This window comes from Scheffersomyces spartinae, assembly GCF_019049425.1.
Source record: "Scheffersomyces spartinae strain ARV_011 chromosome Unknown scaffold_9, whole genome shotgun sequence".
Classification (NCBI taxonomy): Eukaryota; Fungi; Ascomycota; class Pichiomycetes; order Serinales; family Debaryomycetaceae; genus Lizanozyma; species Lizanozyma spartinae.
The window spans coordinates 1-24,713 of record NW_025065056.1 but is presented as its reverse complement, the minus strand read 5'-3'; the positions used below and the strand labels follow the sequence as shown (position 1 = coordinate 24,713).

Sequence of the window (24,713 nt, the reverse complement as noted above, 5' to 3'; positions counted from 1 at the left end):
AATCTCCGTAATATGCTTTACAATCTGTTTTCCGTGCATAAGTGGAATCCTGTACGACGCAGGCCAACTTGAATCAGTATCCAAGCTTGTTTGAAGCACCGATAGGAGAGTGAAATTGCAATTTCCTCAGAATTACATTGAGATGCAGATGTCATCCAAAGTGTCCCTGTCAAGTGAACCCCGTTTTTGATGGTTTGCCCAAACCACCTCAAAGTAAACTTCAGCCACCATTTGGCGTTCTTTTACTTCGAATAATAATACGCTGAGCAACCAAAGAAATCGCAAAGTGTTTTGGGGCAAATCTACAGTACTTAGTTACTTCCTTTCTTCCGAAACTGATTCTGTTTTTCTTTTCTCTATAAGCACATTGATTTTCCCAGATTCAATCTCTCACTATCAAATGTATATAATGTTCCCTGTGTCTAAAATATTCGAACACGTACATTTCTTTACTTTCATATGATAAAGATGTGAAAGTGTCGAGCTGACTTCTATCATAATGATTTCTCAGTCAATTCGCTGTGGTGCAAGTTTTAGTAATAAAAGGTGAAACTTATGCGCATATCTAGCACCTACTGGTGTTAGGGTCTGGAGAAAGACAATTTCAGTTCTTACTACAATTGAAAGGTGTACATCAAAAACATCAGTTATACTGTACTCAGCTTCATTACTAGTGGTAGTTGCGTATTGATGTTGAATATTTACATCTTCAGGCAGCTGTTGACAAACATCAAAACAACAACATGAAGTAACAATAATATTATTCAGCCTACAATGCCATAATTCATTTAACGTTATATTCTTCTGTATATATATACATATGTAATGAGCAGGAGGAGGAAAGTAATGCAAGTTGGGATCCCGATGTAATAAAGACCTAGCAAACCCATCGCTAGGTCAAATTATTGTACAAAAAACTACTTCTAACGATCAGATGGTGCAAGACCAGCACTGTACTTTCCGAAACGGAACTTGGACTTGTCGTTGTAAATTTCCTCCTCGAACTTGGCTCTGGTTTCTGGTGACATTGATTCAGCCACCATTTCTTGTCTCTTCTTTTCTGAGAAGAACCGTCTAGCAATATTACGGTCTTCTTCCGCAGTCAACAATGGCTCCAAATAGATACGAGCCCATTGCTTCTCTCTAGACAATTCTCTTTGCTCAGATACACCTTGATAGTATCTGTAGTATCCAAAGCCAATGAGACCAGTGATTCCCCAAAAATAGATAAGAGGTCTGAAACCTCTGGATGGAAGGTTTCTTTTCCATTGAATAGGCTCATAGCCTCCGATAGGTGGTAAATCTTGCATTGTGACTGCTTATATTAGAGTCTCCTACTTTGCAGTTTATTATTACTAATGTTAACGACGGTATGTTTAATGAATCCAATCAGATGTTCGTTAATTTCCACAGAAAAAATTATTCGGTACAAGCACGAAAATGTAGACTTCCGTAAAGGGCAGTCTATCTATTTGCAATCCAATCCGAAATCAAATGTATACTAAATGATGCACTAAGAGTAAGAGTATAAAAAAAACATATAAACAAAACACTGGAGTCAACCAGAGCTGGCTGGTGGTTGTGGCTACCAAGAGCCAACAGTATATATATATATATAATATGCGCTGTAACAAAAACCTTTATTTCTTATGGCTTTGGGGACCGATCACAAGCAAATGATGATCGCATCAAACTAAACTAACTAAGAACACGTTTGCTTATTTGATGTCAAAGATGGGCTTCATCTTCTTGATCAACAACCAATCATCTCTGGAAACAGAATCACGGAATGCAGGGTCCTTCAAGGTGTCGATCGACCTACGGGAAATCAATGAGTAGAGCAAATCTGACTCATCAACATGACGACCCCAAGTAGGTTGGGCGGATGATGGGTTTTCTAATCTCATGGCAACACCAGCATTGGTTTGACCCTTCTTGACAGATTCAGAACTCTTATGGTTAACTTCCAAAGAGACAACTTTACCCAAAACAATAATGTTGGCTGCACCTGTAGCTGGATCTCTTCTTACTGCACAAATAGGTGTACCTATCTTGACTGTACCTTCCATAACATCAACACCAATAATCATAGGGTTACGTTTGTTAATGATTTGAATGGTCTTCAATACAGTTGGGAAAATGGCGTATTCCAAAAAGTCTTGACGACGCTTCTCCATCAATTGAGATTGATAAGCAGTAAATTGATCAAACAAGTGATAAATAATATCAGCATTGAAGATCTTGATCTTTTGTTCTTCGGCATATTGTTCAGCTTCTTTGTCGATCTTAACATCGAAACATAACATGACAGCAAATTCTGGAGCCTTCTCCAACATAGGAGCAGCCTTCATTATATCTCTCTTGTAAACTGGACCTAACCCGATAGACATAACAGGAATCTTCATGTCCTTCAAGAAATCAAGCAAGGCTTCTAAAGAACCCAAAGTTGATGCTTGAACAACGACACCCTTACCGGATGAGTCAACTGAGTCCAATAAACCAGTCAAATCTTCCATAATATCGTCCATGATTTCTTCTTCGTCGTCATCTTCACCAACAACAACCAAACGAGAACCAGCAACTGCCTTCTCCAAATCGTTGGCAGCAATCTTAACACCCAAAGCAGCCTTAACTTGCTTATGGTGAACATATTCAGATTTAATACGCAATTCTTTAGCTGGTGGAGGAGTCAATAATGCTCTGATATTGGTGGCAATAGGACCATTCAACCCACACAACACAACACGATCACCTTCCTTCAAGACACCATTAGATAACACAACATCGATAGTGTAACCGAAACCCTCAACAACCTTGACTTCCAAAATAGTGGCTTCAACCTTGGACAAGTACATCAATTGCTTGGACATTCTCTTTTGGGTCAACTCCAATAACAACCACAACAAATCTGGAACACCTTCACCGGTAACTGCTGAAGTAGGAACAATTGAAACATATTTGGCCATGTTCTTGTTTTGGAAATACAACTCAGAGTTCAAACCTTGTTCAGAAAGCGCAAGTTTAATTTGTTCATATCTTTGTTTGAATTCACCTTGGACAGAACTGGATTGCTTAGCAAAAGAATCACGGAAAGAGTTGTTGGGGGTAGTTTGCCAGTCATATAATCTATCAATCTTGTTCAATGCAACAATGAATGGTGCCTTTCTGTCTCTCAACAATCTGATTGATTCGATGGTTTGTGGTTCTAAACCATGCATAATATCGACAACCAAAATGGCAATATTACATAAAGAAGAACCACGAGATCTCAAGTTAGTAAAGGACTCGTGACCTGGAGTGTCAATGACTAATAAACCAGGAACATCGAAAGTTTGCTTTTCAAACTTAGACATAACGTCAGTCTTCAGCTTAAGAGCATCAATGGGGAAATAAGTAGCACCAATTTGTTGAGTGATACCACCAGCTTCACCACCTTGGACGTTTGTTTGACGAATCTTATCCAATAACTTGGTCTTACCAGTATCGACATGCCCCAAGATAACACAGATAGGTGAACGCATTTCCTTTTCTTGTGGAGCAGGAGTTGCAGATTTGGCAACACTCTTAGAAGCCAAGTCCTTTTTACGTTCTTCCTCAGCCTTTCTCTTAGCTTCTTCTTCAGCGGCCGCTTTTCTTTGGGCTTCTTCTTCAGCAGCCTTTCTTTGGGCTTCTTCAGCAGCCTTTCTTTGGGCTTCTTCTTCAGCAGCTTTAGAGTCTTCTTCTTGGTCTTCAGCCTTGGCATCCTCTTCGCCTTCATCTTCGTCCAAAGCAGCTTCCCAACTTTCAACAACAGGTTCTTCGTCATCCAAAGCAGTTTCCCAGTTGTTTAATAAGGTTTCTTCTTCATCGTCTTCAGTTTTAGTTTCCTCAACCTTCTTTTCTTCTTTGACTTGTGAATTTTGAACAACGGTCTTTGGTTTAGAGGACTTCTTCTTACCATAAATTACTCTTTTAGGCTTGTCAACAGTTTCAGAAGCATCCTTTTGGAAAGCAGCAACTGTAATTCCAGATGCTGAAAGTAAGGCTTGACGACGAGCTTCTTGCAATTTCTTTTGGTCCTTTTGCTTCTTGGTCATATATTTACCTTCGGCCTTCAATTGCTCTTTCTTTAACCTGTCCTTTTCCTTCTTGGCTGCTCTAGCGGCTTCCTTTTCAGCTTCTTCTTCAGCAGCAGCCTTTTCTTCTTCTTCAATACGTTTTTGCTCTTCTTCTTCCAAACGACGTTGTTCTTCTTCCAATTGTTTTTTCAACTCCATTTGACGCTTCAAAGCAGCAAGACCTGCTGGGACCTTCTTACCTCCCTTCTTTGCAGCAGGCTTTGGTTTGGATTCATCTCCTTCTGGTTCAGGAGTAGATGACTTAGCAGCTTCCGCATTTGCTTTATTTGCTTCCTTTATTTGCTCCTTCTTATCGGCTTGCTGTTGCTTCTTCTTTGCAGCGGCTTCCTTCTTCTTTTGCTTCTCTGCTTCCTTCTTCAACTTTTCTTTTTCCTTTTTAGACAAGAGCTTTGGACCATCATCTGTCTTCTTAGCTTCTTCTTTGGCTTCCTTATTCTTCTTAGATTGACGAATTGAACTCAAGAAGTCAGCAGAGGCTGATGCCAGTCCTTCTTCTGAAGTTTCACCTTCAACTTCAACTGAAGGTTCATCACCTGTTGAAGCTTCAACAGGCAGTTCTCCTAAAGTCTCGGCTTCAGGAGTAACATACTCTTCTTCGTCCCAAAAGTCTCCTCCGGACTTTCCATCCTTCTTTCCTTTCTTCGCCATGATTGCAGGTCTCTAATATTACTTTCGAGACTGACTTGTTTGCTACTATAAAGTTGAAACCTAGATCAAGTTTCTTACTGAAAATTTTTCATTCCAAATTCACGGGCCAAATCACGTGACTACAAACTTTATATCATCGAAGAAGTCTCACACTGCTACAGTTAACACTTACGATTACAGTTACTATAAGATAGGTAGTACCCTTTAGTGTTTTCCTATAGTGCTATAGTGGAAGAGTAACGATTTCTTTGCGCTCTACTTACATTTTTACAGCGGAAATAATTGCAATCGTCTCAAGATGACTACAGTGGAGAAGATCAAGGCCATCGAAGATGAGATGGCCAAGACGCAAAAGAACAAGGCTACCTCGTTCCATTTGGGGCAGCTTAAAGCCAAATTAGCCAAGTTAAGACGTGAATTATTGTCTGATGGTGGTTCTGGTGGTGGAGGTGGCGGAGTAGGATTTGATGTAGCCCGTACTGGTGTAGCCACCATTGGGTTTGTTGGATTCCCATCAGTAGGGAAGAGTACTCTTTTAAGTAAGTTGACAGGTACACATTCAGAAGCAGCTGCATATGAGTTTACTACGTTAACTACTGTTCCAGGTGTGATCAAATATAAAGGTGCAAAGATTCAAATGTTGGATTTGCCTGGTATCATTGAAGGTGCCAAAGATGGGAAAGGTAGAGGTAAACAAGTCATTGCTGTTGCCCGTTCTGTCAACTTACTCTTTTTAGTTCTTGATGTCAACAAGCCTTTACAACACAAGAAGATCATCGAACATGAACTTGAAGGTATGGGAATACGTATCAACAAGGTACCTCCAAATATCATCATTCAAAAGAAGGAAAGAGGTGGTATCAACGTTACAACCACCGCTCCCTTGACACACTTGGATAATGATGAAATCAGAGCTGTGATGTCTGAATATAGAATCAATTCTGCTAACATTTCTATCCGGTGTGATCCTACAGTTGATGATTTGATTGATGCCATTGAAGCCAAAAACAGAAAGTACATTCCTGCTGTATATGTGTTGAACAAGATCGATTCTTTCTCTATTGAGGAGTTGGATTTATTGAATAGAATTCCTGACGCGGTGCCTATCTCATCTGGTAATGGTTGGAATTTAGATGATTTATTAGAAATGATGTGGAAGAAGTTGAACTTGGCCAGAGTTTACACCAAGCCAAAGGGGAAGTTGCCTGACTTTAATGAGCCAGTCGTTTTGAGAAGTGACAGATGCACTGTAGAAGATTTCTGTAACTCTATTCACAAGTCTTTGGTTGACGATTTCCGGAGTGCATTGGTATATGGTACCAGTGTGAAGCATCTGCCGCAAGTGGTGGGGTTAACCCATCGTTTGAATGACGAAGATGTCATTACCATCTTGAAGAAGTGATGGTACTACAATTGGTATAAATACGGTCTAATAAGTATAAATTTCTGTATTTCATAGGATATAATGTCGATATATATACTTTCTTCATCACGTGACATGATTACATAATCCTATAGTGCACTTGATTACAGAAGGCCAATGGGGAAAATTACTATGAAAAATAAATCTGTGTTTAGACACCAAACTCTCTTTGTTTTTTAACCTATAACCAAAAGTGTACTGTTACGATTATCTGTCGTGAGACGTTGCCGGAGACATCTGTGAAATACTGGGCAATTGTTTGTGACTTTTGTTGTGTTTGAAAGGTCTCGAGTACGTTGCTGTTTGGTGAATATCGGCGTTTATTCAGCATCTCATCTCAACCTGTTTTTGATCTGCCAACGCCACTAGGAGAGAAAGAAGACGTGATACGACTATAGACACTTTTTATTATTATTATGTCGGCAGTAGAAGAAGAATTGTCTGCCTTGTTTGCTGCTTTGCAGTTGCATCTGAACGAGCAACGTGCCAGAGCTGAAGCAGAACTTGAATCCAAATGGATGTTGAATGAAAATGTAGGGACTTTTTTGTTATTCTTGGCTCAAAAGGCCGCCTTTGGGGAAAGTGATGGTGTTAAAGCATTTGGCTCTGTGTTATTCAGACGTATAGCTATCAAATCTCCAAAAGATATCAATAAAATCACTGATAGAGTCATTGGAACCGTCGACGAACAAACTAGAGTTAACATTAGATTAGTTTTGCTTCTGGGTTTCGTTGCTCCTCAATCTCCATTTGTTAGACACAAGTTGGCAGATGCTATTTCCGAAGTTGCAAAGGAAGATGCATCTCCTCAAGGTACATGGCCAGATTTACTTCCTAACATCTTTGAAGCAAGTAGAAATTCAGATTCAAGTTTCCGTGATTCTGCTTTCAGAGTGTTCTCTGCTGCGCCTGAAATTTTGAGTGGTGCTAACCCTGAAGAAGTATTAAACTTGTTTAGAGGAGGGTTTGAAGATTCTAATGATGATGTTCGTATTGCTGCATCTTCTGCCTTTGTAGAGTTTTTCAAAAACTCAGACAAGCCAGCTTGGCAAAATTTGTTACCTTTGTTGCCTAACTTGTTAAACTCTTTACCAAGATTCCTTGAAACCGGTCAAGATGAAGCCTTGGCTTCTGTTTTGGAATATTTGCTTGAATTGGTTGAATTGGCTCCCAAAACTTTCAAGGATGCTTTCCCTACAGTTATTGAATTCTGTTCCACAGTTGCTAAGAATAAGGAATTGAATAGCAAAGCACGTTTATCTGCCTTGGAATTGTTGACCACTTTTTCTGAAGTATCACCTGCAATGTGTAAGAAAACTTCAAGTTATGCTGAATCCATGGTTCTCGTGACATTATCCTTGATGACTGAAGTTTGTATTGATGATGACGATGCCGCAGAATGGAACAACAGTGATGATGTCGAAGACGAAGACGAAGAGGAAGAATATCAAGCTGCAAAGCAAGCCTTGGATCGTGTTTCGTTGAAATTGAACGGTAACACTTTGGCTGGACCCTTGTTTCAATATTTACCCACTATGTTGCAATCAAGTGAATGGAGAGAACGTCAGGCTGCCTTAATGGCTATTTCGTCTGCTGCTGAAGGTTGTGCTGATGTCTTGACACCTGAAATTCCTAAAATCATAGACTTGGTGTTACCCAGTATTGATGATGTTCATCCAAGAGTTCAGTATGCCTGTTGTAATGCACTTGGTCAATTGTCTACCGACTTTGCCTACGAAATTCAAAAGAATTTGGGTGATAAGATATTGCCTGCTTTGATCTCTAAATTGACTCAAGCTTCTGTTCCCCGTGTCCAGTCTCATGCTGCTGCTGCCTTGGTTAACTTTTCTGAAGCTGCTGCCATCTATAACACATCTAAAAGTGATACTTTGGATCCTTATTTGGATACTTTGTTGAGTAATTTATTAGGTTTATTACAAAACTCCCCCAAGAGATATGTTCACGAACAAGTGTTGACTACAATTGCCTTTACTGCTGGGGCGGCTGATCAAAAGTTTATAAAATACTACGATACTTTGATGCCATTGGTTACAGAATGCTTAAGAGGAGATCTTGGAATGGACAACAGAATGCTTCAAGCCAAGTGTATTGAATGTGCCACTTTAATTGCCCGTGCTGTGGGTAAGGAGAAGTTTGCTCCCAACTCCCAGGATTTGATTCAATTGTTTATCAATTTACAAGCTACTGCTACTGAAGATGACGATCCAGTTAAATCATATTTGGAACAAGGTTGGAGCAGAATTTGTAGTATTATTGGATCTGATTTCTTACCCTTATTACCAACAGTCCTTCCACCTTTAATATCTGAAGCTAGAGCCACCCAGGACATTTCATTCCTTGAAGAAGACGAAGCAGAAGAGTTTTATAACGATGACGAATGGGAAGTTATCAATCTTGATGGGAAAATCATTGCTGTCAACACTGCCTTGTTGGACTTGAAGGTGAGTGCCATTGAATTATTGAGAACATATGCTGAAAAGTTGAAGGGTGATTTCTACCCTTATGTCAAGGAAATTGCCCGAGAAATCGCTATTCCAGCCCTTGATTTCTATTTGCACGATGGTGTGCGTGCTTCTGCTGCATTAACGTTAGCTTCCTTGCTTAAATGTCAAGTTTCTGCTGTTGGTAACAAGGCTAACGAAACGTACGAATTGTGGTCTCAAATCTCCAAGAAGTTGATTGAAGCATTAAAGGAAGAACCTGTTCCCGAACTTTTGGTTGCACACTATTCTGCCTTAGCTGATTGCATAGTGCAAATGGACCAGGATTGTTTTGATGACGAACAATTACAAACCTTTGCAGGAGCAATTGCTTCCAACATGGAAAAGACCTTTGAGGGCATCAAAGACCGTGAGAACGAAGATGATGAATATACAGAAGATGTCGAAGAAGATGATGGGGAATGTTCATATGAAGACTTGCTTGATGAGATTAGCAAAACCCTAACAGAGTTAATCAAGTCTTCCAAAGCCAGGTTCTTGAACGTATTCCCAAGTTTCATAAACGTCACTGGTACATTCTTAAACGATGAAAACACGAACATCAAGATGTGTGGGTTGAGTGTGATTGCTGATTTGTTGGCTTATTGTGGACCTGGAAGTTACAAATACAAAGATCTTTTCGTCAATGTACTTGGAGAAAGTTTGCTTTCTCCTCATGCTAATATCAGACAAGCGGCCACTTATTCTGTAGGTGTTGCTGCTCAACAAGGGCTTGCAGAATACCAAAGCTTTTGCTTGGCATGCTTAGAGCCTATGTTCAAGATGGCCTCCATTCTCGATGCTCGTGCTGATGATAATGAATATGCTACTGACAATGCTATAGCAGCCATTGCCAAAATCTTTCATTCATACGGTCCTACCATTCCCAACTTGGATACATTGATTCAACAATGGATCATTTTACTTCCAGTGACTATCGATGAGGAAGCTGCCACCTTTGCTTACGCTTACTTGAGTCATTTAATCGAATCAAACCATCCTACTATCATCTCCCAAGTCCCTGTGATTGTTGATGCGGTTATGCAGGCTTTGACCAACAGTTATATTGGTGGTGCAACTGCTAAAAAGGTAGCCACTGCTACTCGTGGTCTTTTGGGAACTCTTCCTGTTGATGCTGCCAGAGGATTATTGAACAAGTACCCACAAGAGATTGTTGGGGCATGGTTTTCGTAAATAACCAATACTCACACCCTTCTATATAGAGATCTATCACATGCAACTTAATAGTAGTTAATACTGTAAGAAGACAACTTTTCTATTTTCATTCCGGTGTAAGGGTGTCTTGGGCGTCCCGCGCTACCACACATTTAAAACGATTCCTAGCACTCTAAAACGTCAATACAAAATAATAAAGTGTGTACACATTGTTTTAGTCCCACTAAGAGTGTCTTTAACGGTATGTCTCTGCTGCCGAACGAAGCCCGCCAGTTTATACGGTCCGCTAGTCACAGTGAAGAGAGTGCTAGCAACCCTAGCAGCACTATTAATGCGCACAACAGAAGCAGTAGCATGGGCACCACAAATGTGCACAGAGACAGGGGCAGTGGAGGAGGTTCATTGGCTACCATTGAATCAAGTGTGACTAGATTATTAGTATCAACAAAACATTTACTCGAGAGTCTAACACTGTGGGCACGTCAGGAGTCCGACGATAAGTTTGTATCGGATGCTTATGTCAAGTTGGGGAACGACTTCCGTAGTGCTTCCAAGGCATTCACTGGTGCTGGAATCGATGTTTCTGATTTAGGCAATGTTCCCCAACAACTAAGGGAGATCCTCGAGGCAGCATTAGGCGAGGCACCAAGTCAAGAGAATCTCGATAGATTCTTGCCCAGCATCCGTAACATAATTGTCACGCTACTTCAGAATTTGAAACAGAAACAATCACGAGCCCGAGAAATGGCTATCAGCAACAATACCAATACTACTACTTCCCATCAAAGAAAGAGCAGTCTAGACTTCAAGTTGAGTTCTGGAAAGCGAAGACTGGAATCTTTGCGTCCACACGATGCTGGTGGTAGTGGTCATACTTCAGCATCTTCCATTGCAAGTGCTAGCAGTAACGAGAACTCTTTAAGTAGTCACAGATTACCTGGTGGTGGTGCTGCATCTGCTGCGCCTACCGGAACTCGCTCTTCCCCTGCCAAATCTCCTATTAGTGCTTCCAAACCAGTACCGGAGATTAACGTGGGACCTACTGCAGTTAATGCTAACGCAGCAGAAGCTTTATCACAATTGCAAAAGGGTAACTTCCTACAACGGAGAGCTTCAAAGAGATACAGTGCCTATCAATATGCTAAACTATCTAACCACACTCCCAGTGAAATAGCAGAAACCTCCTTTGAAGACGACTATACGAACGCATCTACTTATCTTCAAAGCCCAAAGCTTGAGATTTCACATCCTCAAGCTCAGCCTGAAAACACCTCTCTAGATTCCTGTGTCATATTCCTTAAGATCCACAACAAAGTCAAGAAAGTGGTGATCAGGTTACCAGTTTCCTTTGCCGCGTTGCGTCTTTTGTTCGTGGAACGATTTGCATATTCACCAGGTACGTCTACCTTTCCAGAGATTTACATCCTGGACCCATCAACGGGCATTGCATATGAATTGGAAGAGCATTTATTAGAAGTTGATGTGAAAGATGGAAGTTTGTTGAGTCTAAATATTCCAGACCCTCTGCAAGAAGCTATCAAGAGTCTTGATGGTAAAATTGAAGGTTTAGCTTTAAAATTCGAGTCTGTTGGTAAAGATATTGTGGTTAAGTTGAATGACTCAATTAACAGAATCAATATTACACCACAACCACAACCTGTCTCTTCAGATGTCCACGCCTCAAGTACCACACTGGAAAATAACAAGAATCTAAAACTAGTCCTGCTGTTTTCAGAGCATTCCAAGGAGCTCAGATCAATTGAGCAAGATATTAAAGTTGTAAGACAACTTCAAAACTCAAATTCGGATTCTATGAAGAATTCACTTTTGGATATTATAGAATCTGTGAAGAAGCTAAAGGATCAAGGACTTGCTGCATCTAAATCATCAAATAGAGCATACATTGAAACATGCTATGCCAAATTGTCGGATACGTCAGACAACCTATTGACCCGAGTTGATGATTTACAAGATTTAATGGATGCAATGAGGAAGGATGTTGCCCAACGCGGTGTGAGAGTCAGTGAACGCCAATTGACAAGCACAGAAAAGGAAATTGACCAAGTCAGATTGATGTTGGACAAGATGAACAGTTATATTTTAGATGAAAAGGACAATTGGAAGAGAATATGGGAACGTGAATTAGACAAAGTTTGTGAAGAGCAACAATTTTTCAACTTACAAGAAGCTTTGACTAATGATTTGGACGATGATATCAAGAAGATTGAAGAGACATTTGATTTGATTCAGCGTTGTTCTATAGAACAGAACAAAGTTGGAACATCAAAAAGGAAACCATTCCTTACATATATCCCGGAGCCAGGAGAAGTGATTGAGGATATAAAGGAAGCAGTATTGGAGGAAGTGACTGCTTTAAGGCCTAATCACCAGAGTCGGGTTCAAGCAATTGAGAAGGCCGAGAAGTTGAGAGAGAAACAGAAGGAGTTAAGCTCACTTAGTGAGTTTCAAGAGGAGTTAGGCACTTTTGTTGGCGATAGTAGGTTGAAGAAATCAGGTGGAATAGACGAACTTGAACGTGTTCGACAAATGAAAGACAGTGAAAATCTAAAGAGCTCCTTTGGAGTGATATAATACAATTTACTTGTTTGCTTATAGACTGTTAAGTAAAGTTACTAATGGTGAAATATTCACACTAGATTTGAGTGGGTAGATTGCCTTAATAAATAAGTCCACGACCTCCTCGACCATGTGGAAACATCCTTGGTTGATAACTTCTAATGACTGTAATGTTTCATGGAGAAGTTCGAATATAAACCCCAGTAACCTGTCGGCTGTTAAAGAAGTTTTAAACTGTGATGATTCCTTGATTAGAGGTTGAATAATACTATCTAACAATGCACCCAAGTAGTGTATGACCGATTCTGACGACATTAACGTCTGATCCAAATAGAAGCCAGATAGTCCCGATTTAAACCGTGCACGTAGTATCTTAGCGGCCACAGTGAAGTTATGTAATCCCTTTAAGGAGATCGGAGCACCGCAGTCTACTTTAATCTGGAGCGTCTTGGTATTGATAGCCAACCCCACAAATTGCAACTCGGTCACGTGACTATTAGGCTTAATTGTAACAGTCTTTTCCAGGTTTGTGAGTGCACCATATTCAGTCAATGCCAGTCCATTAATGACTTCAAGACATGTATGGTATATGTTTGGGCATGTAGTTATTAGAAGAAAATCGTCTGCTATTCGTAGCATGGTGGTTTGAGGATCTGAAAGCGCAAATGCAAACTTATCTTCCATCATTGTACAATATACAATGTCGCATAGTGTCGCCAGAAGAGGGAACCCTTGGAAGATGCCTTGTTTCCTTCTATAGTAAGAATCCAAATGGGGTATATAGCAAATAGATTCGAGAACCTGGGATGAGACTACATCCATTATGTCTTCCTTTGATATTTTGTAAGTCTTGCACCGGTCAATGGTAGGGCATTTATGGAAACTGGTATTTGTACTTGAACTTTCCAAGGCCATTGACGTTAAGTCTTCATAGACATTGAAATAGACTTTTCTTACTTTCAATTTCTTTGAGAGCTGTGTATACTGTCGAACGTAATAGTTCTTGCAAGTATTATCGCAGTCAAAGATCCTCTCCACACATTGTAGAATTTTTTGTTGGTCAAGTCTGTCGTAGCATTGTTTCATATCAAACTTAACAAAATGGTATGAAGAAGATGATGCTGTTGTTGTTATAGCATATCTACGTATGTGTCTCGCGACATCTGTCAGAGAACGACAACGGCGATGGTTGAAATGCATACTGGATTTGAAATCTAAAACCTTCAATATCGGGTTCACATAGTTGGAATAATGCATCTGGTACTCCATAGAGGGCTTGGAAGTAGTAGTCCGCGTACAGTTTTTACCAGGAATATCAGCCAGTTTCACCGGTATGCATATCAATCGGAAATCACTAATCTTTGGGAGTAGCCTGAAGTATCCGTACACAAACTTCTTTCTTGTTGGAGCCTGTAGAGCCGACTTGGCCACAGCCACTAAATTCGTGTCGATGTAGCTTTGAATCCAAGAAGACGTTATTGTTGACCAAAGGTGCTGCGGGAAATACAAAAGCTCGTTGGAGTGCGACACTTCCGTGACATGCCAGAGCGAACGGATGATTAGCGGGAGTGCAAAGTTAAGTATCCAGGTGACAAGGGAAGTTAGAATGGCATTTCTGGAGTGGAAATCTTGTTTAGACGTTGTGGTATGGGACTTTCCGAACCACGATTTGAAACTTATTTTGAGGTTCAATTCGTTCCCATTGACATAAACATGAGGTTGATTCAGTTCTATGATCTCTCTTATTTTTGTCAACACATTCGCTCTATTCTCGCAGCACCCCCATGTCTCTTTTGGAATGAGTTTGTCGATAACCACAATGATACATTTGACAAGATTGGCTTGCGAATATGCGTATGAGAAGTTACCCTCCTTTGCACTGTCCACCACACTGAAATGCTGCACTATTGAGCCGTAGGCAAGCTTCTTATCATTGACAAGAATCTTACCTGCTATTCTTCTGAATGGACGCAATGATCGGGGAATTTTGGCCGACCGTAACTCAAATATTCTACACGTAAGTTTCTCCAGAGTCATACCCCTGAACAACTCTAGATTGTCGCGTACAGTGACAGAACTCCAATAGTGTAAACAAGGTAAATGCTTCCCATACCTGACTCGATTGCTGAACAGCCAGGTTGCATGAAAAGGTCCGAACACCTGGGTAAACCCTGTGTCTGCGAGTACGAAACCATGACCATACACAACAAGGTTGAAGAACAGCTTTGGTCCTATGAACTCATAAACTTGATGGAAACCCTTGGATTGTATATAGTTTTCCTGAAAGCTTCCAAAGGTATTGTTGAACCCACTATCGGAATCTTTGTAGCCGTTGGTGAGAACATTGGGTTGCTTATTACTATACAACCATTGTATCAAGTCTTGGATGAAACAGCCATAATTGGTTCTTGGACTAAACGATGCTGGTACTGCTCTTTCGAGGTCAACTTCTCCCACAACATGGACTTGGTTAATCACTGATAGATACTCCAGAATGTCTTCAATTATGTTTGAGACTTGTGGGAGTTTTTGTCTAAGAAACTGCTTCAAAGATACTCCGTTTTCAATGTCAACTTGGACTTCCCTGTCCGGTATACATTTGATAGTCGTTGATGATTGGACATCCATACGCTAATACATTGCTGGGATTTCACAAAACCTACACCTAAATTTATGCTGAAAGCGCCGTTGATAGGAGCAAACTCTCCAGTTCCCACTATTAAAGTTTCTGTTCCAACCTTTTGGTCCAATGTATTGGTGCGATGCGAACGCGGAACTTTTGAAAAATAAAAAGTCACACCCCACAAGTGCCCCAAAGGAGGAACACCACGCAACTCATTGCAATGGGAAATGACAGTCATATAGATTTCGATACGTGTACTTTGCATGGAGTTCTTAGACAAATCAGATACGTCAAACAAGACGTCGAAGAAGAAAACCCTCTTCTTTTGAAATGCCATGTGACAACTTTTCCAGCAAACCAAACCAAAATGATGGTCAATTATTTAAAGAGCTTCCCCCATGATAAGTTCCCCAGTATAAAACGGTTCCAGAAACTCAGTTCAGATCATACTAAACTTAGAGCAGTTATTTGTCCTACAGATTACAAATCCCAGGAGGACATCAATGCTGATTTAACAGCTTTATTTAAATCAAGTGCATTATTCACCCTAGAAGAATTAGATATCCCTTGTGCATTGCCAAAATCTAAGGAAATGGCTATCAAATGGAGTGATAAGTTCTGGCCAATGGCATGGAAGGGCAATCCAAATCATCAATTCCTCAAATCATTAAATTTGGACCCCCAAATGGAAAGGCAAATGATTACTCAATTGCTTGATTCCTACCGTTTAATCAACAACAAAAGTCCCGCCATAGTCAGAAGCGTCACAATGATAGCCCGAGAGACAAAGGATGGAATGATGAAGATGTTGCATGTTGCAGAGGACAATCGTCAAACTCATCCTTTAAGCCATTCCGTCATGAATGCAATAAAAGCAGTTGCTGATGCCGAAATACAACGACGAGAAACAGAAACTTCCTGCAAGACCATAAATCAGTATTTATGTCTGAATATGGTGGTATATACCACCCATGAACCTTGTGTAATGTGTTGTATGGCTCTCGTTCACTCAAGAATAGATAGACTAGTGTATATCAAAGATTCACCTCTGTGTGGAGGTCTCGCAAGCCATTATCAGCTTGGGGATAGGGATGGTCTAAACTGGAAATTTCAGATCTGGAAATGGATCGGTGATGAATACAATCACATTGATCCTATTCTCGGAGTCAATGTCTAGCGTCATCATATTACTCAATCATGTATTATTTTTAGTATCATCAAGAAAATGCTCTAAGTCGATTATAGATTGATAGAACTTTTTATCCTTACTCAAATCAACAGAATTATCACCAATGTCGCTTGCCAATTGACGAAGCATGGACAATTCACTATCGATTCCATCTTGGATATAAGAGACTTGAGCCTCAACTACATTCTTTGCTCTCTCTAGATTGGAGACCACGGTAGCGACTGTTTCTCTAGCAATAGCCGAGGTACTAAGAGAATTGGATGCTTTTGAAGCATCAAAGTTTTGTCTAATGTTCTCAGATATCTGCCTTAACACTCCTTGTCTGGTGTCTACCAACTCCAGATACAAGGCATCCAACATGTCGTCGTCCACTTCAGCTGGCAAGAAAGTCCTAAGCTGCTCACGTGAAATGACGGACTCCATTTCATTCCCATCTACTAGGTAGTCCTCAAGGACGCTAGCTGAGCTCATTGTTGGCTTCATTCATAAGTTACAGTGGTGTAGTGAACTTCAACTCACTAACAAAGAAAGTCCACAACGGTCGTGTTTTTGTGCAGCTTTTGGTGAGCGAACATTTCAAACTTTCGATGCTGAAAAAAGTATACGCTTTTTGAGAAACTCATCAGTCAACTAACAAAACAAACAAACTAACAGTATATCAAACAAAACAAAACACAATATGCTGAGAGTCTTTAACCCACAGGCGTTGTCAAGTGGTCTTTATAGCAGACTTACGAAGGAGGGATCTGAGAATGGACTTTTGATTAACACTACACCGGTTGTGCGAACAGCTAGAAGACATGCTCAAGTTAACTATGCTGAGCTCGATTACAATGATGATATCGATGAAGAGTTTGTTCCTGAAGGAAGTATTGACTTTGGTGGTTTGTCTGGGAATATGTTTGGGAATAATTCTGCGAGATACAATGGCAATGGGATGCCAGTTAATGCTACTCAGAAGTACTCATTACGCCCAGCACGAGGCACACCCCGCATTCCTCAGCTTGAAATGGAGACGAAAATTCAAGAGTTGGCTCATCGTGGTAATGCTCCAGATATATTGATTCCTATACGGCTTAACTTGGAGTATAACAATGGAAACTCCAAGTTAGTCGACTTCTTCATGTGGAACTTAAATGAAACATTGATTACCCCCGAACAGTTTGCTTCCATACTATGTACCGATTTGGAACTACCAGCAAACTTACATCTGGAAATAACTGACACCATAAGCAAGCAAATTGAAGAATATAATTACGCATCTAGTTTGCAGTTACCTTCAACGATGGAGTATCACATTATAATTGATTTGTCTGTTAATTTGAATAAGAAACTTTATCAAGATAGATTTGAATGGGATTTAGCACAAACGGAAATCACTCCTGACACTTTTGCGGATATTGTTGTGGGTGATTTGGGATTGTCGTTGGAGTTTAAGCCAGCTATACTGCACTCCCTCCATGAAGTGTTATTACGTTTGAAGAGAGAGATATGTGAAGGATCCTACAACCATGAGTTACAAAAGTATCAGCAATTAGCAGGCCTAATTTTTGAATGTGGCATCCGTATTAGAACTGAAAACAGTATACATAATGGTAATGATCTCTGGCAACCTATTGTTGAGATATTGACAGCGGAAGAAATTGAAAAGCGTGAAATTGAACGCGAAAGAAATATCAGAAGATTGAAACGTGAGAATATGAGATTAGAAAACGATGAGGCTTCTAATAAGAGAAGAGCGACTGCAAGACGGAGATATGATGAATTAGAGGGCTCGTGGAAATACTAAAGGAATCTGAATTTTAAGGCAATATTAAGCAAGCTTGATTTGAACTCTATGTAGCGCAGTGGAAATGCCACAAAGAATCAAAACTGAAGATAGAAGTTGCAGCTTAATTTTGAAGCCATGGAGACCCTAACAAAAGACTGTACTTCAGTTGTACAATTAGTGGTTTCTATAAGTTAATAGTGAAGCTGTATAATTTTATTTATAATTCTGTACTAATCTTATTGTATTTATGATTATTTGGTCTGTAATATGATCTTTTTCAGATTTATTATTCAATGATTACAGAATGTTTCGCATAATAATCCTCTATAATCTAGATCACGTGATTAAGTACGTGATCGATGTTAAAGTCACCTCAAAAGACAGTGTACTGAAGACCATTTTCCCCTGTGTAAGTATTTAGCGTATATATATCCATGTTATTGTACAGGAGTAAAGAATTAAGTTTGATACACCTAAACTGCATAGTATATCTTTAATTATTCATGTTACAGAAATGATTAAAACAGAAAAATTCAAAATAAGTACAATAATTTATAAAAATATAAACTGCTTCGGGTAGTCGCAAATCTTCACATCATAAAGCCCCCGCTATTTCAACCTTATACAATGATAAACTAATAAGTAAACTGTCTATTCATCTGATCAGAATATTATTAAAACACACGTGTTACATTTGAAACTAAGAAAACCATTAAAGACTAAGATCACAATAACCCATTAATATACTATGTTTCATAAAACCCCAAATAAACAAAAGCAGCAAAGGCCCCTAAAAGAGTTACGCTTTTTTGTTGCAATTGAAAATGCCATGAAGAAACATACCCGTGAATCCGAAGCGCAATGTAGGACTCTTTAACGTAAACAAATTACAAGTGGTGAATAAAAACTCGTCTGGAAATTTCTCGCAACTGTACACTATGTCAATGCACTTTTTGTCACTCATGTAGCTTGAATATAAAGATCTATCAATGTATTAGTAACAATGTTTCGAGTAATACCAAACGTTACCTTGCTCCAGGCTTGAAGATGGATCATTTTAATGTGAATTCGCAAAAGAGGTAAAATCTATAAAAGGCCATAACCGTAAAAACCCGTTATTAAATATCTCAGCTTAGCTTTAAGTTTACAACGTACTTCATATTTGTTTTATATCACAATAATTTGTCTACCTTGCAATAGGAACTTGCGTTCATGTTAAGTTTGTTGAAGCCTCATTGTATTCGCCGACCTCATGTCTCTTAAAAACCAGCCCTAAAACAAGTGTGAAATGTTTCGGCAAAGATATCTCAGATTTCGGACATTATTTTCCGATTTCATGTTATCAGTATTTGAGCCCGTCCCGTAAATTACGTACACTCTTTGTACACAATAAGGGCGACCCTTGTAGATTTTTCTGCAAAAGCCAAAAGGTGTATAAACCCATGATCCTAAATCACCAAGTAGAACCTATGCTATTCCAAATACCTCAATTTGAAATCTATTTAATGGTAAATGCTAGCCATTTCTGCATTTTTGTCTAGTGCTACAATATAAAAATTGATTGTGTCCATAGTTTGCACCCGCAATCGGAATTTTGGGTGCAAAAATTGGTTTCACATATAACTCTCAAAAAAATCTATACAAATAAAATTACGTCGTTTATCTTCTTTTCCTTCATAAAAGTTTTGGAGCTCAAAGTTTGTAATCTTGAGTTTAACAGAGTTGAAACTTAAGTTCAAATCATTGACCTCCCGTGTTTGGCGCCATAATGTAGTTTCTAAGCCTTCTTACCCGCTTACTTTCTTCTAAGTACAATCTCCAGCTTCCTTTCCTGCTGAAAGCGAAGTTGTGTATCCGAGCATCGCTGCAGCTTTGGCATCCGTTCGTGTATGTCCAAGCTTACCACCATACCCTTATCAGAAGCATCCACCTTATTGACAGCTCCTCTAACGCTTAAATGACTCTAGCCACTAATTGTACTGCGTTTCATGTTAGTGCTGATGTTTTGAAAGGAGCAGCTAATTCCAGTTACCTGCTCAAGAAATGCGTTTCATTCGGATCTACTACTGCCATCTACTTTTTCAAACACTCAGTTACTTCCTATAAAGAAGGAACAACTACTTCCGTTGTCTCTGCAATCCCCCGTCTTGAAGAGTCTGAAGGTTTTTTTGAAATCGCCGATGCCGCAGATATCTTAAAATGTGATCGTTCATTCTATGATCCTGAGTCTTTGGACTCCAACGAGTGTTCTTCACCCATTGGTATCACATCCACCAATTGGTATCACGTCCACCAATTGTCTGTTGAAGTATTGTGTCAGAAGCATGCAGGATCGTATATGACACAATTATGTAATCTGTTGGTTGCAAACAAATAGCTGAGAGAATATTCTAGAAATCCTGAATTGAGTATTTAAAATATCCCGTATAGGTGAGTCAGGATATTTTAAATGATAGCTAGTCACGTGGAATAACGAACAATGATAAATTGCTCTTGGCAAGCTTGCTAATCCTATATTAGCAGTAGGCTATAAATACGCCACCATAAGTCCTAGACTTAGAGTAAATTTTTATAGAGAGATAGGCAACTCTGATTTATATAATATAGATAATATTATAAGACACACCTCAAGATAAGTATCACTCGTGATTAAACTTACTAACAATATGAGTCGTATAGAAGATATAGAACGTCCATTTCAACATTGTCACCCTTTAGCTACTAACTCTTCAGTCCATTTCGAATTTGCCGAGTTCTCCCAATATCCTTATCCTTTAGATTTAACTGCGCCTGATACTCCTGAATCCATTGGAGTCTCCTTAATAAGACTGACCAGTCACTTACCTATGTACCGTGTTATGAAAACTTCTCTGTTCTTTTCTGAGGACAGATACAGAGCTGAAAGGGCCGATGATGTTGAAGATTTTTCTAATAGCTTTGAGATAGTATTCATTACTGCTGTTGAAGTGCCTGGAATTATGTCTTCTTCTTCTTCTTTCTCTTCCATCGAGTTCTCCAAGGAAGTTCGTCATGACGAGATGGCCCTCTCCCATAGGCAGCAACCCATGAGTGAGTTCCTGGATAAGTCGAAGGAATCATCTGCTGGAAATTGCGTTCTGCGCGCGACTGTAGTTGTTGGGAGACAATATAAAGAAGTTTGTTCAGAACTTGAACGACTAACTAATTCGGATGTTTCAGCTCAGTCTGATGAAATCTGTTGAAATGGACGTTCTAAATCTTCTATACGGGTCATACTGTTAGTAATTTAATTGCAAGTAATACTTATCTTTCTTTGAGGTGTGTCTTGTAATATTATCGGTAATATATATTTCAGACTCGATACTTTTCAATAGAACACTTTATTCCAAGTTTGAGACTTAGGGTAGCCTATTTGTAGCCCACTCATAATTACATGGTTTGTTTAGCCTTACCCCATGTGGTTGTAGTATCATATTATTCAAAATATCCCAACTTACCTACACGGGATGTTTTGGGTATTTCCTCACCTTGACTATTTGTTTGCAACCAACAGATTACATAATAATGTCTTACACGATTCCTCATTTTTCTAACACAATGGTTCAACATAGCTCAACACGTTCAACACTCTAACACAATAGTTCAAAAATTCTTCAACAAACTCAAACCTCAGTTGATTTCTGAAACTCCAACGACCCCTTGCTTTAAGCAAAAGGTACTTGACGTAGATATTGGTTTGCCAGCTGTTAATCGGAAAATTGAGTCAGCTTTGACCCCAATTGAAAAGGACTTTAAGGATGTTGATATATCTGAAACTGTCACAGATAGTCCTTCAGGAACTCAATGATATCCTAACTTTGACACAGTCAGAAAGGAGATCTCTTCAATGTCAAAGCAAACGGCCTACAAATTATTCCCACTATAAGCTAGCAAGTAAGTTAATCACAGCATTAAAACAGGATCTTCACACAGCTAAAAAAAACATTAGTTGCATTCCAAATGCTTGCACACTGAAGCTTTGGTTTGAGTATCAATTAGGAGACATACCTGAAGTTGCCAGGTCCCTTTTCAAGAAGATTTGTTGAAGTAATGTGTCAGAAGAATGCGGGATCGTGTATGAAACAATTATGTAACCTGTTGGTAAATAGTCCAGATGAGGAAATACTAAAAAAAATCCCAAGATAGGTAAGTTGGGATATTCTAAATATAACTAACTAGTTTAAGAAATACTCAAAATATCCCAGATAGTATTAAACAATAGTAATACTCTTAACCCATGTGATTATCAGCGGACTATAAATGACACTATAAGTCTTACACTTAGAACAAAATTCTAGATAGAAAAGAACCGAATCTCAATTAAATACTAGCAACAATATGACAAGAATTGAAGACTTAGAACGTCCTTGTCAACACAAACTCATTACTGAGAAATATGGGTTTCCAACTGTTTCTCACTTGATTAACTTCTATGATTCCTTGCACAAGACGGAAAATTATGCACTTACTTGCGTTGAGGTTAAACGCATTCATGAATGTTACTCCCCTGCGGAATTGGCTGTGATTTTTCTACTCTTGGCCCAACCTACTTCTATTCGACACGCCTTCGCCTCCCGGGTGCAAGCCCTTCCACCAACGATCGTCGATGGTGTCCCACGTCGCACACCACTTACTTTTGATTTATTCCAGTCGGTATGTGCGTCTGAAGCTTTGAGAGAACCAAAGAAATCGACCACTGAAATGACTCTTGCTACTTTCAACAACAGACGACCATTCGGCATAGGTAACAAAAGACGATTTTCGTCGCGTAAATTTATCTGCTATAACTGTGGTAAGCCGGGTCACGGTATTTCTGATTGTCAACAGCCACTTCAAAAACCTTTTCGATTTGCCCCTAAGAACAAGTATATTAAACATAATGATGAATACCCAGTTTCTGCTCTGGGTTCTTCTGATGCTGCCTATTTAGCTGACTCGAAATATATGTCATTCTTACCTTGACATGTCATATCTGTACTCGTCGTGATCCTTTTCAAACTTATACTCTGGTTAGTAATCAAACTATCCACGGTGTTAATGATGCTGATCTTCCTGTTGCTGGTATTGGCTCAGTACAGATTCCAGGAACGTCTCATTCTTAGTGCTGTTCGACATGTTCCTGCAGCTACCACTAATCTTGTGTCGTTTTCAGCATTCTCAGTTGATCATGAAATTTCTTTTGTCAATGGTATTTTCTATATAACTCGGTTTTCGCACGACCCAATTGAATACTTTTTCTTATTGTGACTTTTACACATGATAAGGTTTTCAGTGCAGAACTGCGCTCTGTTGATTAAACGTCATATACAGGTGAGGTCGTGAGAATTCACTCCCAGAGTTACTCCAGAAATTGATAGATGTGGTTGCAACGGGTGCGAATTTCTGATACATCAAAAGGAGTAAAGATGGGATAATGATGACTAAGGAACCTGGTGGCAAAAGAAGGGGGATGTGTTAAACCAGATAAGACCAAGTGGTGATAATTAAGGAGGTTGAAAACAAGGAGAGTGAAACATAGGGGATAAACGACGAAGAAGAATGAGAGATATTGGAATATAAATTGAGATATATTTCATCCATATTTAGAGATGTATAGTCTTAGAATCCACCGAGATCTTAAGTATATAAGAATACATAATCTGAATATACAAGTGTATAAGAAACCAAGTCGCAGTTCGAAAAGTACTGAGGTAATTCATTCCAACTAAAACAACTACCACCCGAGCCATTCATACTCAAGGTCCATTCAATTACTACCACCCAAATATTGAATATTCCACAACCTAAGTACACCCACTAATCAATAGATTAAGAGTCAAAGTAGTTAATCTTTTTAGTTTTTGAAATGCCTGACAAACCTCCTAAGGATATCCCACCAAAACCATTTCCCCACGATGTTAACGTGATTGCTGTTGAAACTCTCAAGCCAGACACGCCTGGAGAGGTGGTATCACGTGAATGTACTCCAGGAAGTATGACCCATGGTCACAAGGCATATTCTCCTAGAACCGAACATGAAAACAGCATGATTGTGTTGTCACGTCAAATGCAAATGATGCAAATTGCAATGCAAGAACAGCGTAATAAAATTGCTGATCAAGATATTTTGTTAAGTAAACTTCAACTGCAATATGAAAACAAACAAGATTCTGGATCAAAGCACAAGTTCACGAGCGAAAAATCGCCAATTCCAGTAGTCGAGGAAGTTATGAAGGGTGACCGTGTAACCGATTTCGCAGAAAGCAATACCAAAGGGGCGATTGACCCACAATCCCAAACTATTGGTAAACTCTCTGGTCAAGAAATGTTTGATCAATTAAATTATAATGAGAAGAAGGAGGCAGAATTATTGGCTAGACCAATTATTGATCAATCTATACGTTCGTTTGAATCATTCCCACGTTATCTGTCAGATTATAGTATTAAGAAAAAGTACATTGAATACTTTGAAGATTTTGAAGCTACAAATAATGGGTTCTCCTTATTATTAAGATCTGACGAGATGAAATTTGATTATAATAGAATAAGCAATGCTAAGGTCTGTTGAAGTATTGTGTCAGAAGCATGTAGGATCGTACAAGACACAATTATGTAATCTGTTGGATGCAAACAAATAGTCCAGGTGAGGAAATATTCAAAATATCCCGTATAGGTAAGTCGGGATATTTT

At 39.3% G+C, this 24,713-nt stretch overlaps 12 protein-coding genes across 12 annotated transcripts; 9 read left to right on the top strand and 3 right to left on the bottom strand.

The window, feature by feature from the left end:
• Positions 1-923: 923 nt before the first annotated feature.
• Positions 924-1,310, bottom strand: KQ657_005045 (uncharacterized protein; the record flags this gene model as incomplete). The annotated part of the gene is made up of 1 exon (XM_043195689.1): positions 924-1,310. The coding sequence occupies one exon, from the start codon at positions 1,308-1,310 to the stop codon at positions 924-926; it is 387 nt and encodes a 128-aa protein (XP_043049394.1).
• Positions 1,311-1,718: 408 nt separating this feature from the next.
• On the bottom strand, positions 1,719-4,766 carry FUN12 (translation initiation factor eIF5B; the record flags this gene model as incomplete). Its single annotated transcript, XM_043195688.1, has 1 exon — positions 1,719-4,766. One exon carries the CDS (start codon positions 4,764-4,766, stop codon positions 1,719-1,721), a length of 3,048 nt encoding a protein of 1,015 aa, XP_043049393.1.
• A 298-nt stretch (positions 4,767-5,064) lies between these two features.
• DRG1 (GTP-binding protein) lies at positions 5,065-6,168 on the top strand (the record flags this gene model as incomplete). The annotated part of the gene is made up of 1 exon (XM_043195687.1): positions 5,065-6,168. One exon carries the CDS (start codon positions 5,065-5,067, stop codon positions 6,166-6,168), a length of 1,104 nt encoding a protein of 367 aa, XP_043049392.1.
• A 437-nt stretch (positions 6,169-6,605) lies between these two features.
• Positions 6,606-9,884, top strand: KQ657_005042 (uncharacterized protein; the record flags this gene model as incomplete). The annotated part of the gene is made up of 1 exon (XM_043195686.1): positions 6,606-9,884. One exon carries the CDS (start codon positions 6,606-6,608, stop codon positions 9,882-9,884), a length of 3,279 nt encoding a protein of 1,092 aa, XP_043049391.1.
• A 225-nt stretch (positions 9,885-10,109) lies between these two features.
• On the top strand, positions 10,110-12,458 carry BUD6 (Bud6p; the record flags this gene model as incomplete). The annotated part of the gene is made up of 1 exon (XM_043195685.1): positions 10,110-12,458. One exon carries the CDS (start codon positions 10,110-10,112, stop codon positions 12,456-12,458), a length of 2,349 nt encoding a protein of 782 aa, XP_043049390.1.
• A 2,828-nt stretch (positions 12,459-15,286) lies between these two features.
• TAD3 (uncharacterized protein) lies at positions 15,287-16,243 on the top strand (the record flags this gene model as incomplete). Its single annotated transcript, XM_043195684.1, has 2 exons — positions 15,287-15,943; positions 16,181-16,243. 2 exons carry the CDS (start codon positions 15,287-15,289, stop codon positions 16,241-16,243), a joined length of 720 nt encoding a protein of 239 aa, XP_043049389.1.
• An 18-nt stretch (positions 16,244-16,261) lies between these two features.
• Positions 16,262-16,726, bottom strand: KQ657_005039 (uncharacterized protein; the record flags this gene model as incomplete). The annotated part of the gene is made up of 1 exon (XM_043195683.1): positions 16,262-16,726. One exon carries the CDS (start codon positions 16,724-16,726, stop codon positions 16,262-16,264), a length of 465 nt encoding a protein of 154 aa, XP_043049388.1.
• Positions 16,727-16,934: 208 nt separating this feature from the next.
• On the top strand, positions 16,935-18,044 carry SFH1 (uncharacterized protein; the record flags this gene model as incomplete). The annotated part of the gene is made up of 1 exon (XM_043195682.1): positions 16,935-18,044. One exon carries the CDS (start codon positions 16,935-16,937, stop codon positions 18,042-18,044), a length of 1,110 nt encoding a protein of 369 aa, XP_043049387.1.
• Positions 18,045-19,983: 1,939 nt separating this feature from the next.
• On the top strand, positions 19,984-20,403 carry KQ657_005037 (uncharacterized protein; the record flags this gene model as incomplete). Its single annotated transcript, XM_043195681.1, has 1 exon — positions 19,984-20,403. One exon carries the CDS (start codon positions 19,984-19,986, stop codon positions 20,401-20,403), a length of 420 nt encoding a protein of 139 aa, XP_043049386.1.
• A 289-nt stretch (positions 20,404-20,692) lies between these two features.
• KQ657_005036 (uncharacterized protein) lies at positions 20,693-21,852 on the top strand (the record flags this gene model as incomplete). Its single annotated transcript, XM_043195680.1, has 3 exons — positions 20,693-21,095; positions 21,324-21,332; positions 21,647-21,852. The coding sequence occupies 3 exons, from the start codon at positions 20,693-20,695 to the stop codon at positions 21,850-21,852; spliced, it is 618 nt and encodes a 205-aa protein (XP_043049385.1).
• A 530-nt stretch (positions 21,853-22,382) lies between these two features.
• Positions 22,383-23,006, top strand: KQ657_005035 (C2HC-type zinc finger protein; the record flags this gene model as incomplete). Its single annotated transcript, XM_043195679.1, has 1 exon — positions 22,383-23,006. One exon carries the CDS (start codon positions 22,383-22,385, stop codon positions 23,004-23,006), a length of 624 nt encoding a protein of 207 aa, XP_043049384.1.
• Positions 23,007-23,300: 294 nt separating this feature from the next.
• KQ657_005034 (uncharacterized protein) lies at positions 23,301-24,591 on the top strand (the record flags this gene model as incomplete). The annotated part of the gene is made up of 3 exons (XM_043195678.1): positions 23,301-23,308; positions 23,728-23,734; positions 23,869-24,591. 3 exons carry the CDS (start codon positions 23,301-23,303, stop codon positions 24,589-24,591), a joined length of 738 nt encoding a protein of 245 aa, XP_043049383.1.
• Between the last annotated feature and the right edge of the window lie 122 nt (positions 24,592-24,713).